Genomic DNA, 12,154 nt, shown 5'->3' on the forward strand with positions numbered 1-12,154 from the left:
AAAAACGTAATTTCTTCTCGACTGAACAAAGAAAGATATCAACATTTTGGATAACATGGTGGTGAGTAAATTATCAGGATTTTTTTTTTTAAGAAAATTTACTTATCCTTTAACAGATGAGTTGAGAAAATTTGGAGATGCAGGCGCAAAAAAAGTATCTTTGAAAAAGCACGAAACACGATAGCCTGAGGGAAGAACTAAGGTTCTTTTTTAGGACTCATGAGACCCTGTCTGTGCAGAAGTGTGGTCACCTGAGGCGGGTGGGCTGCTGTGTATGTGTCTGTGTACATGCGTGTGTGGCCGCAGGGCTGGCCTTGCGGCAAACTGCCACAGCCTTGGCCTGGCTTTAAGAGATAAAGGAAAAGATAAGCAAGCTTGTTTGTTTCCTTGCTCCCTTGTTTCTTTTAGAGTAAAAACTTTTACAACCACATAGTTAGTTCCTTCCAAGAAATCAAAGAGAGTTCATATGAGGGATCATGCAACATTTTTTTTCTTTATCTCCATTTCTACAGGGCCTTTAGAAGTGAAACACACAAAAACACACCTTAGTCTGATCTTCCTCCTCCTCCTCCATGTCATTCCCTGCTCTCGCAGATGACTCTTCTTCTTTCTGTAAACTGGGTAACCATGACGACACGCTCTTCTTCAGGTACCCCCGGCCCTCCTGCATACAAGCATGATAAAAAAGTTGAAAGTTAAAAAAAGATTGTCTAGGATGGTCACGCAGAAGTACACATAAAGTAGGCATAAATGAGATTGAATAAAAGGAACAAGGATATGATGAGCGGAAAGGGACGGGATGAACAGAATGGCATACAATGAAAGGTATATGATGAAATAAGACAGAACAGGAAGTAGTATGGGATAAGAGAAATTTATTAAGGACACCAGAAGGCAGAACGTAGTTAAGAATGAGAGGAGGTAGCATAAGATAAGTGAAATCAGTATGAGAATCAGTACGAGAGGGAATTTGATAGGATTTGTGCTAGCAGGATAAGATAAGAGGAAGCAGTACAGGATAAGAAATAGGACACGGAAAAAGTACAAGCTTAAGAAAGAGGTACGATTAGAGAAGACAAAGAGCCACAAGATGACGATTGTTCTTCTGTCGGTTCTCTGAAGTAAAATGAAAGTGTCTATTGGAGTAAAATGAAAGCTAAAATGCCCACAAATGTTATAAGATCTTTAAGCACTAGTTTAAATCATGCTGGGGCTTAACTTACAATCTCAGCATCAGTCTTATGTCTGTTTGCCCCCTAGTGGTTTAAAAAAGAACTGCAGGTGCATCACTGAACCCACAAACCTATCCCACAGTCAGTCCACTTACATATATATTTTCTATTAATGGCATATAATGCATTAGTTACCTCTTCTTTTTGCCATCTTTTACTCTTCCTCTCATAAACAAACAAATATGGCTAAAAGTCTCTCTCACAGATGTACACGCAACATCTATCTGAAAAGCACACGGCTCCCTCCTCCCACACTAATTATGACTTCAATAACGGATTGGAGTGCTATGAAACAAAACACAAAACCTCTAAATAACAGCGATGATGGTCTGTCGGCAAGCCAAAGGCCTGTTTTCCTCTCTGCGAGAGTGCATTAAACCACTCAAAGAGCGAAGATGATCCAAGCAAGCAATTTACAGTGAGGATGTCCTGTCGTACCTCGGTTTTCTCGATACTGAATAGGTAGCTGGCCATCAGCTGCAGGGCTTCAGGGTTGTGTTCATCGTATTGTAGAGCTTTATCAATGGCCTCCTTGCATCTGTCGGCAGCGCCCTCTTCCATGCTGTCCGAAAATAAAGTGTTGTAAAGCATAAAAGGACCACATAAATGTCACTCAATCTCATTGTCATTGACCAGGAAATTTTATATTTAGATAAAAAACTGAAGAGCTCAGATGCAAGTGCATCATGTTTTCTTGTAAATTAGAATTTTTTATCAGACTCTTAATGGGTGTTTCTCACAAAGTCCAGACTTAGAAGGTGTCCAGCATCAGATTTTTTTTAAAAGACCTTGAAGCCAATTTTTTTTTTTTTTTGCACATCTAAGATTAAGGTCTGAACTTACTATAACCATTATTTTAAGAGGATTTAAAAAATATTTCCTATATAATTATTAAAATTTTTTAGATTATCATTATCAAAAATGATCATTACCTCAACATGATATTACATTAAATATATGCATTTACAAACTCATGTTTCGGTAATGAGAACTAAAAAGCTGTCTAGGTACTATGACAAACAAAATTTTAACTTTTATCTGGAAAGAAAAAATAAGAACTGCTTACCTGGTAGCCATCTTGAGTGTCACAGTCAATTATGTCACTTCCAACAATTTTTTTGAAAATGTTAGTTTCTTGAGGGCTTAAACAATGATTGAAAATTGTTGCGGAGGATGAGAAAAATTTTCTTGGACACATTTATATTCCTTCTTATTGTCTCTACATTTACCATTGATCACCAAATACCTCATGTTTCTTTACTGTAAATGTTTATAGTATAACATGCACTGAAGCTTTTTATTTTTTTAGATTTTTTAATTATAAATATTCCATGTCCATGTCAAAGAACCCAAATCCAGTCATGGACATGTAGCGGTAATAAAAATGTTATCTTAACTTAATCTTTAATGTGGAAAAAACAACAAAATTGTTTGTATGATGTAATTTAAAAACATTTGCAAAATAGTACCTAATGAGATGTTTGTAAATGTATGCTTTTTATTTTGATAGCATTTACTTTTATTATCAAAATGTTTCATGACACCTCATCTCATTAGTCTAATTTTGCAAGAATCACCCTAATGGATTCTGCCACCAACCGGTATTTATGAATGGCCTGAGGCCGGGATTTAGCGGATTTGAAGCTAAAATTTTTAATAAACGCACCTGAGCTCCTCAATTACAAATCTGATAAAAATTTAAACAAACTTGATTTGTATAGCACCTTTCTTTACTGTAAATGTTTATAGTATAACATACACTGAAGCTTTTTATTTTTTAGATTTTTTAATTATAAATATTTCCATGTCAAAGAACCCAAATCCAGTCATGGACACGTTGCGGTAATGACATTTTTCAACTTAAATGTGGAAAAAACAACAAAATTGGTTTGTATGATGTCATTTGAGATCATGTGCAAAATAGTACATGAAGAGATGTTTGTAACTGTATGCCTCTTATTTTGATACTCTTACTTTGCATTTACTTTTTTTATCAAAATGTTTATGACACCTCATAAGTCTAATTTTGCGAGAATCACCCATATGGATTCTGCCACCAACCGGTATTTATGAATGGCCTGAGGGCGGGATTTAGCGGATTTGAAGTGAAAGTTTTTAATGAACGCACTTGAGCTCCTCAATCACAAATCTGATAAAAACTGAAAAAACTTTATTTGTATAGCACCTATGAGCCTTCACACATAGTCCAAAAACTTTTATTTGTTAGCAAACACTCTTTCCTGCTCAAGTGTCTGTCCAGTTACAAGTATCGCCTGCAGCAAAACGCTACCAAAACAACCCAGCGCGATACACACACACACAGCCATACTTCATGAAGAGAGGCACAGGAGCATACCACACTTGCTGGAGGCTGCTGCTATACCTTCATAATACACAGTGGTGTGTGAAATTGTACGGCACTAACATGCATCCAATAAACCTGACCTTTCCCTGATGCTTTGAATTTAACGCTCCTGGCTGGCATATTAGTATGAAGTCACACCGTGCGACGATTCGAAGCAATCAACGCTGAGCCCAATCTAAAGCTAATTTTCATCTCTTCCTACCGCTTCCCCAACCCGAATTCCCAACCCTCCCAGTCTTTCCATCACTCTATCAACCAATGTGATTGGATCCTCTCAGCAGATCTCTGAGCAGATGGGCCGCAGCATCCCAGGTGTGTACAAGGTGGGGGACGCGCACCATCTCATCAGGTATGGAAAAGAAAGTAGCAAGAAAGGCCATAGCAAACAAAGAAAGATGGCCAGAATGTGTCTGTGAGAAAAACAGAAAAAGGTTTACCAGAGGTCTGTGAAGAAGATCTCAGCAATGGAACAGAAGGCTACAGACACATCTTTCGTTGTGACATCACACTCTGAGGGGAAGGCAGCGGCTCCAAATGCACAGGCCTATAAGGAAACAGAAACACACGTCAGTGAGTTAAATCTGGAACACAACCTTTACATAGTTCCACATCTGTCAAGCTCAAAAATTTAAAAAATCTAAGGAAAAAAAACCTCTATAATAAAGTAAATTAGTAGTCCAGCTGCAGGATCTCTTAAACCTAAATTAAATTCTAATTTCTAATTCTAATCGAATGACTTCAGTCTCCTCAAAAAAAGCTCAAGATGTGTTTCGTGCCAAGAGAGGTCACACTAAATACTGACTGATGCCTAAAGAAGACATTTAGTTCTGAAAATTGTTTTGTTTTTAATTTTGTGTAAATATTTTCTGTATTTTCTGTTTGTATCTTAAAAAATAATGAAAAATAAATATGGATGGACATTAAGCTTTGCTAAAACAACAAACCTGGTGATGGCGGCCCAAGACTATTGCACAGTACTGTATATTGGGGATGGCATTATGAGAGACATCATGAGAGATTTTTTACATTCTGGTGAACTATTCCTTTAACGTTCCCCAACTGCTTAAGTTTCACTGCCCTCCAGTGTTAAAAAATAGAGCTGCACACAATTTTAAGGAATCTATTAGCGTCTTTCTCCTTCATTTTCAAACAGACACAGTGCTACCCGAAGACAATGACACTGCTAAGCCTGTAGATCCTATTCAAGCAAACCCAATACTAAGTCGGTGCATTGTTCAGAAAATCTGATTCCAATAACAATAGTGTATTGCAGGCAGTAATAGCTTGTGCAGGCATTTCAATTGATCACGGTTTGATCTGATGTGAAACAATGTCTGTCACAGACTGGTTTTCAATAGCTCTCCACCTACAGAAACAACACACATCTGTCGTTCTGTCATTTCCACTTTCCTGTCACAGACACAAATACCACACATCAGCTTAATATGAGACTGGCTCAGCATAACAACATGCCTCCTGCTATTATGTCAATACTAACGCTATGCCTTTCAGAACACAATATGCTGAAGAGGTAGATAACTAGGTGATCAATGCCGTCCACTGGGAAAATGCAACAGTAATACATAAAGCTTATATACCACCATTCTCCATTAACTAAATCTTAAGGGATTCAAAACAATCATATATTCAGTGACTGCCTGCAACAATTCACTTTCACCACACAGTTGACAGTACCTATTGACTTCTATAGTATTTGTTTTTCCATTATTTATCTAAATATCTTCTTTTGTGTTCGATATAATAAAGAAAATCATAGAGGTTTAGAACAACATGAGGGTGAATAAATGATGACACAATATTTGGGTGAAGTATCCCTTTAAAACACAAAGTCAGTCTATTGCACTCCACTAACCATTGCTAATTTGTTGTTGCAAAGTGCTCCTGTATAGCTCAGTGGTAAAGAATTGTATTACCAATGCAAAAGTTCAAAGTTCGAACCCAGCAAACACACTTTGGATCAAAGCACCTGCCTAATGCATAAATGTAAAGTAAATGCAAAAGTACAACATGGGTTCGAATCCCAAGGAAAAACACATGCTGATTAGTTGTAGACCTTGAATGCAATTTAAAGGATTAGTCCATTTTCTTTAAAAAAAAAATCCAGATAATTTACTCACCACCATGTCATCCAAAATGTTGATGTCTTTCTTTGTTCTGTCGAGAAAAAAATTATGTTTTTTTGAGGAAAACATTCCAGGATTTTTCTCATTTTAATGGACTCCAATGGATCCCAACACTTAACAGTTTTAATGCAGTTTAAAATTGCAGTTTTAAAGGACTCTAAACGATCCCAATCAAGGCATAAGGGTCTTATCTAGTGACATGATTGTCATTTTTGACAAAAATATGCACTTTTAAACCACAAATTCTCGTCTTCCTACGGTCCTATGATGCCTGACGCGCCAGCGAGACCTCACCTAATTGCGTAATTCTATGGATAGGTCACGTGTTACATATATGAAACGCACATTTGCTGACCATTTTAAACAATAAACTGACACAAAGACATTAATTAGTATCATTCGACAAACAACAACTTTGGAACGGTCCTCTTTTTCCACACTTGTAAACACTGGGGCGTTGTTTTGCATAAGTCATCTGTGACCTCTTGATGTGATAACGTATTGGGTGAGGTCACGCTGGCGCATCACAGGACCGGAGGAAGACGTGAAGTTGTGGTTTAAAAGTGCATATTTTTTTATTTTCTTGTCAAAAATGACAATCGTTTCGCTAGATAAGACCCTTATGCCTCGTTTGAGATCGTTAAGAGTCCTTTGAAACTGCAATTTTAAACTGCATTAAAACTGTTAAGTGTTGGGATCCATTAAAGTCCATTAAAAAAAGAAAAAAACTGGAATGTTTTCTTTAAAAAAACATAATTTCTTCTCGACTGAACAAAGAAACACATCAACATTTTGGATGACATGGTGGTGAGTAAATTATCTGGATTTATTTTTTAAGAAAATTGACTAATCCTTTAAGTCATTTTAGATTTCAGCATCTGCCAAATTTGTACATGTACATGGCACTAGATGTGTGCAACTGTTTTCATTTTTACTCTGAAGGTTAAGCTTAATCATTCGCTTGTACGATAGCTTTTTGTTTTAGGTAAGTCTGACATACACAATATATACATATATCTGTGAGTCCCTTTGTGCAGTATGTTAAATTGGTGTCTTGCCTCTTTGGTGTGTTTGTCCATTGCATTTAGCATGAGTTCGATGCCTTTGCTGAAGTACTGTACAGCCTCCATGCCTGTGTGAATCTGGCCCAGGTACATGTATTTACTGTGGCCTTCCTCTGGACAGAGCTCTACAGCCTTTAGAAACACGCACACCGCCGTCAAGGACCACAACACACAAATATGCTCATATACTTTTCAGCAAATCCATAAACAAATCCAGATGCATTCAATGAATGCACCGTACATGTTATAATGTATATGTTGTTAATGACTTATCGGAGTGATTTGCACATTAAAGGTGATAAAGGATATCTGTTTGGCTTTCTCTGCATCTCCCAGCTCAGCATATATATTCCCCAGCATGTCCAGGATAGTCAGGTTAGCAGGTTCGATGTCCAGCGCTCGCTGACAGAACACCCTCGCCATTGAAAAGTCAAAGTTTTCTATATACTCTGTAGTCTGAGAGGGACAGAGAGTGGCCACATTAGTACAGTTTTTAACAATAAAATCACTAATATTTTATTAATAAACTATAATCAAGAAGAAAAAAAAATGTATTTTATATTACCTTTTCCAGTAACTGATCAACAGTGTATTTTTCAGCTGTCTTCTTTTTGGCCTTTTCATGCATCTTAGCTTTCATTCTCTCCTGTGGTGACATCATGTGCTCTAAGCACAGAATTTATTACAGAATTAGTTTAACGTAAATATATAGAAGTCTGGTTAGTGGTTAAGTAAAGAAATACTTCAATAAACAATTATTATGAATGGATGTACAGTAACAGTAGCCTGAGCTCTTTATAAAGAAACACATGGATGTACAGTTACAGTATGTTTACATCAAACTTTGGCATGTAGAGATGTGCAGTCCAGTTTATAATAGTAAAACAGGTTTACTGCATGTAGTATTTTTGTAGTAAACTATATTAACACATTTCAATACACATGACAAACTAACCTAAATATGACCAAATAAGTTAACACTGTAGTATACATACCAACATTAAAATACTGATCATGTGTACTATAGTATTCTGTATTTTTAACTTTAGTGAATTAAATACCTACTTTAATAATTACCATGGTAAGGATCAAAACATTATGGTACTATCTAGGTATTTTGTTTCAGTTTAGTTAGTATAGTAAGTACTAGATCTGTACGTAAAGTGACATACGTCCATGTGGTGTTGTGTCTTTTTATAAATGTCTAAAACTAACATACCTCCATGTGGGTTTGTGTCCTTTCTTTTAGATTTGTTTTTCTTTTTAGCTTTTGCTTGCCCGCCCATTGTTGTCTGCTGAAATCTGCGTATTTATGTCACTTTGTATGTAATGCAAAAGTGGGATTTCTGTCTAGTCTCGTAGACGCGATCACACTAGCCAGCGTGAACACGCATGGGCTACAACGTGAATCTGATGGGTTGACATCCGGTTACAAAATAAAAGTCTCCATTGGCTTCAGTTTTTATATTTACTTAAGGCATAAATCATAAAATAATAATAATGCATTAATCATTTTGCACAATACATTAATAAATGCACTACTTAAAAATAGTTTTTGTTGTTGTTGTTGTTGGTTTCCCCTTTCTGACCTATATTTAATTTCTATGAATACAGTAAAAGATGTTGCATTTACGTATCTCTGTCAAGCCAATTTCAATTACACATGAGAATTGCTTGCAGACAAGGATGCTGTGCATTTTAAAAAAGACAAAATAAATTTAAACTATGATGTTTTTTCATGTCTTAGGATAGTCAGTAGGGTACGCTGTTGTATAAAATTACAATAGATTCTGTGGGCGTGTTTACTTCACAGCTGATATTATAAGAATTTGTGGCTGCCTATCTTTTTAGCTCTGCTGTATTCAAGCTCCGTGTCGTAGGCGGGAACCACATCACTGTATTGTGGTGCCCGCTTGTGATTGATGTTGACGTTACCCAATCAAATCGTCGTTTCAATCGACGTCACCAGAACCTTCTCGATTTGAACCAATCTCTTACAAAGTCGAAGTTGAGGTGGAGGCACGTAGTAAATAAACTGAATGAATGTGACAGTCAGCAGCTATCTGTGTGAGCCTAACGACAATTTCAACTTGAATTCTTGTTTTCTCCGGGTGCTGTCGAGTGGAGCGGTCAGCTGTTTGCTGAACAACACAAAGAGTTGTCCGAGGAAAGAGCTAAACGTTTAATTTACATCTGTGGACGTTGGGTAACGTAGCAATCTTGAGCTCGTGTATAGTGAGTTACTTCATTGAGGTCGTACCAGGCCTGTTTTGATAAATAGACAAACCATCTAATTAAGGAATTGAATACTAGACAAGACTTAAACTAGTTTCTCTCAGGCACATATTTAGCTTGTTTCTGTCTCACGGAGTTGTAGTGTCGAGCTGTCGCTACCCTGGCTTCGTTTTAACGCGTCAGCGAGCTAACGTGCATCTGTAACATCTTTTGGCGCGAACGTTCGATCATTCATCGCTCGCGGGACAGCTCGTGCGTCGGTAGAGCATCAGTGACCAATGCCACCAGGTCACCAAACCCATATCTCTTAAGATTTAGACAAGTGCAAAAGCAGGCCAGGACTAGTCATCGGCTAGCAAAGTCTCGCATGTTCTACAGCAGTTAGCTTTACAAGGATCGTAATAGGTCTAGATGCATGGTTTGAGTTATTATTGAAGCACGATCAAGAACCGTAGAAATGTCGGATACTAGTAAAGAAGTGGTGGATCTGGTGTGGGGCAGACCTAGCAGCGGAGGAGTGTCAGCATCTCTCTTTGGCAGGTGGTCTCAAGGTAAGAGGTTATAGTCAAACTAAAATTATGTTCGTTTTATACTAGTAGGCACCTAAAACCAGATATGACATTCTTGCTAGTTTTGAAGGTTAAAACCTTAGGTTAATGTATACTGTATACATCCATTATTGTAAACATTTCTGCACAAGTCAGCAGAGACCTGTGCCAAGTTCACATTAATTTACTGCTTGCCCAGTCATGTGATTCGTTGCTAAAATAATGACTTGTGACATCGTCTACTGAAGGTGTTATATTTGTTTCATTGCAGGTTTAGTCTTCAGCGAGTCAGAGCGCACTGCATTGGAGCAGTTTGAAGGTGGACCGTGTGCTGTCATTGCACCTGTTCAGGTACTCACACAGTCTATTATTTACATCTCTATTTATAGGTTGTAATGAAATTTAATGTTATCAAAGTATGTCTGCATCCACACCTCTTAACTAAACAAAACAACTGCATTGTTGTGACATGTGTTGTAAGGCGTAGTCTTGCACCAACAGTCCTAAACATCCCAATTTTGCTTATGGTATTTTCACAGTATGTTCTTTAACTTGTGTTTTATCATATATCATTTCTATTATTATTAGAGAGTGTGCCTAGTTACCTTGCAGTGCAGATGTTATCAAGAATGAAGTTGAAGTGTTGACATCTGCTATGCTGTCAGATTGTGACATGGTTGGTTTAATGGAATTCGAATACAAAGTGTGTTTTGTTTGTCATATTTCACAGGCTTTCCTGTTGAAGAACATTCTGTTTAATAGTGAAGGCTCAAACTGGAGGGATATCTCAGGTTTGCTCGGTATTATTTTAAAGGGTATTCCAGGCAGGCATTTACAAACATCTCAATTAAGCAGTTCATCTCAAAACGTATAGTTTATTGTCATTTATACATTTGGTATGTAGGTGGTGGAAGTACATAATTTAATGCATTATCATGAGTCATACATTTATATTGAAATATTACAGTAAGACACCCTGAAACTTGATACAGGTACATCTCTACTATATCAAATAAAGAAACATTCGGTTGGGCTTACTGGCCTGTAGTTTCATAGCTAAAGTAGATTTACACATTTTTTCTTAAAGTCACAATGAAACAGAAGTAGCATTTGCCTTATTTTTGACATATATCCAAATGAAATGGCTTCTGATATGAGAAAAAAGGTAGTGTGGGACTTCAATTTGTCCTTCAAGAATTGATTAGATCATTGGAAGTTGGCTCATGTTGCTATCTGCTGTGATCTTTTACCAAGCCCTGTCCTCTCGCCATTCCTCGTGACCGGAAGTAAAGAGAGATCATTTCGAGGAGGGGAGGAAATTAACGTATTTGATTAAAGACTATTAGGGCACATGAATTAAAAAAAAAATGAAGCTAGGTCTAATGAAGCTCACAGATAAGTAATATTACCACAATATAATTATAATTTTTTTTTTTAAGTTTCATTGTGACTTTAAAGGAAAACACCACCATTTTACAATATTTTACTATGTTCTAACCTCAACTTAGACAAATTAATACATACCTATCTTTTTAATGCATGCACTTTTAATCTGAATGTGAATATGTTAGCATTTAGCCTAGCCCCGTTCATTCCTATGGCTCCAAACAGGGATGAATTTAGAAGGCACCAAACACTTCCATATTTTCCCTATTTAAAGACTGTTACATGAGTAGTTACACAATTAAGTATGGTGCCACAAAATAAAACTTGTTTGGAGCCATAGGAATGAGTGGGGCTGGGCTAGATGCTGGCACATTTAAGAAGCGTTGTACAAAGATTAAAGGGGACAGAGAATGAAAAAAATTTTTTACCTTGTCTTTGTTAAATATTGGTAGTCTACCCGCATTCACGAACATACAAAAAGTGCTAGAACTGCTAAACATCTCAGTCTCATAGAAATTCCTCTTTTAGAAATGTCAGCCAGAAAACGGCCCAAATCTGAAAAACTGATGCTTATGACATCACAGGCATAAAACTGCCCCTCCACTTTAAAATAATTGGCTACATTTTTTGAGTGTCAGCAAAGTCAGCCAATCAGTAATGAGATTGCAAGTTAAGCCAGTAGGGGGAGCCAAACAGGTGCAAAACCACTTGTTTAAAATCCCCCACCCTAATAGAGCTATCTGACAGAGGTTTTTAGGAAGTTTTTAAGGCATTACAGACCCAAAAAAAAAAAAAATTGTTTACGTCACATCACAGAACAAGGATAAATACCCCATTCAATCATTCTATGTCACCTTTAAGGCTACGTTTGCATGGAAACAATCTGAAAAGAAAACGCAAAAATGGCGTTGTGTTATCACTTTTTATTCCGCGTTTATACAAGCGTATTGAGGAGGAAATCTGCGTGCATACGGTGACGCAAAAATGTGTGATTCGATGTGGTATGCACTCCAGGCAGCTAGGTTGCAATGTGAAGCAGTGACACACAACACCACCAAGTCCGCACGCCTGCGTACAACCCTCTTCCTTGTTCTCCCAGGTCTCGTCCAAAGCCGTCTGGTTTGCCGCCGACGAATTGCCGCATCAACAATTTGACGGAGTTAATTAATGCGCCTTCTCT

General features: G+C 37.3%; 2 protein-coding genes across 3 annotated transcripts in view; one reads left to right on the forward strand and one right to left on the reverse strand.

Moving 5' to 3' along the window:
* Positions 1 to 8,226, reverse strand: part of LOC129448092 (uncharacterized) — a 108,526-nt gene extending 100,300 nt beyond the window's left edge. Inside the window, exons 1-7 of the mRNA XM_055210168.2 lie at positions 8,025 to 8,226; positions 7,371 to 7,471; positions 7,115 to 7,261; positions 6,800 to 6,949; positions 4,035 to 4,141; positions 1,671 to 1,794; positions 545 to 664 (exon numbers count right to left, since the gene is read on the reverse strand). Coding sequence (XP_055066143.2) covers positions 545 to 664; positions 1,671 to 1,794; positions 4,035 to 4,141; positions 6,800 to 6,949; positions 7,115 to 7,261; positions 7,371 to 7,471; positions 8,025 to 8,091 — 816 coding nt within the window. The 5' untranslated portion in view covers positions 8,092 to 8,226. The remainder of the gene's footprint in view (positions 1 to 544; positions 665 to 1,670; positions 1,795 to 4,034; positions 4,142 to 6,799; positions 6,950 to 7,114; positions 7,262 to 7,370; positions 7,472 to 8,024) is intronic.
* A 452-nt stretch (positions 8,227 to 8,678) lies between these two features.
* The window catches only part of mindy3 (MINDY lysine 48 deubiquitinase 3), a 47,676-nt gene continuing 44,200 nt past the window's right edge, over positions 8,679 to 12,154 (forward strand). The window contains exons 1-3 of one of the 2 annotated variants that reach the window (XM_055210167.2): positions 8,679 to 9,591; positions 9,860 to 9,939; positions 10,319 to 10,379. In XM_055210167.2, coding sequence (XP_055066142.1) covers positions 9,498 to 9,591; positions 9,860 to 9,939; positions 10,319 to 10,379 — 235 coding nt within the window. In that variant the 5' untranslated portion in view covers positions 8,679 to 9,497. The remainder of the gene's footprint in view (positions 9,592 to 9,859; positions 9,940 to 10,318; positions 10,380 to 12,154) is intronic. The other variant, XM_055210165.2, reaches the window with a different exon arrangement.

This window comes from Misgurnus anguillicaudatus, chromosome 10, assembly GCF_027580225.2.
Source record: "Misgurnus anguillicaudatus chromosome 10, ASM2758022v2, whole genome shotgun sequence".
Classification (NCBI taxonomy): Eukaryota; Metazoa; Chordata; class Actinopteri; order Cypriniformes; family Cobitidae; genus Misgurnus; species Misgurnus anguillicaudatus.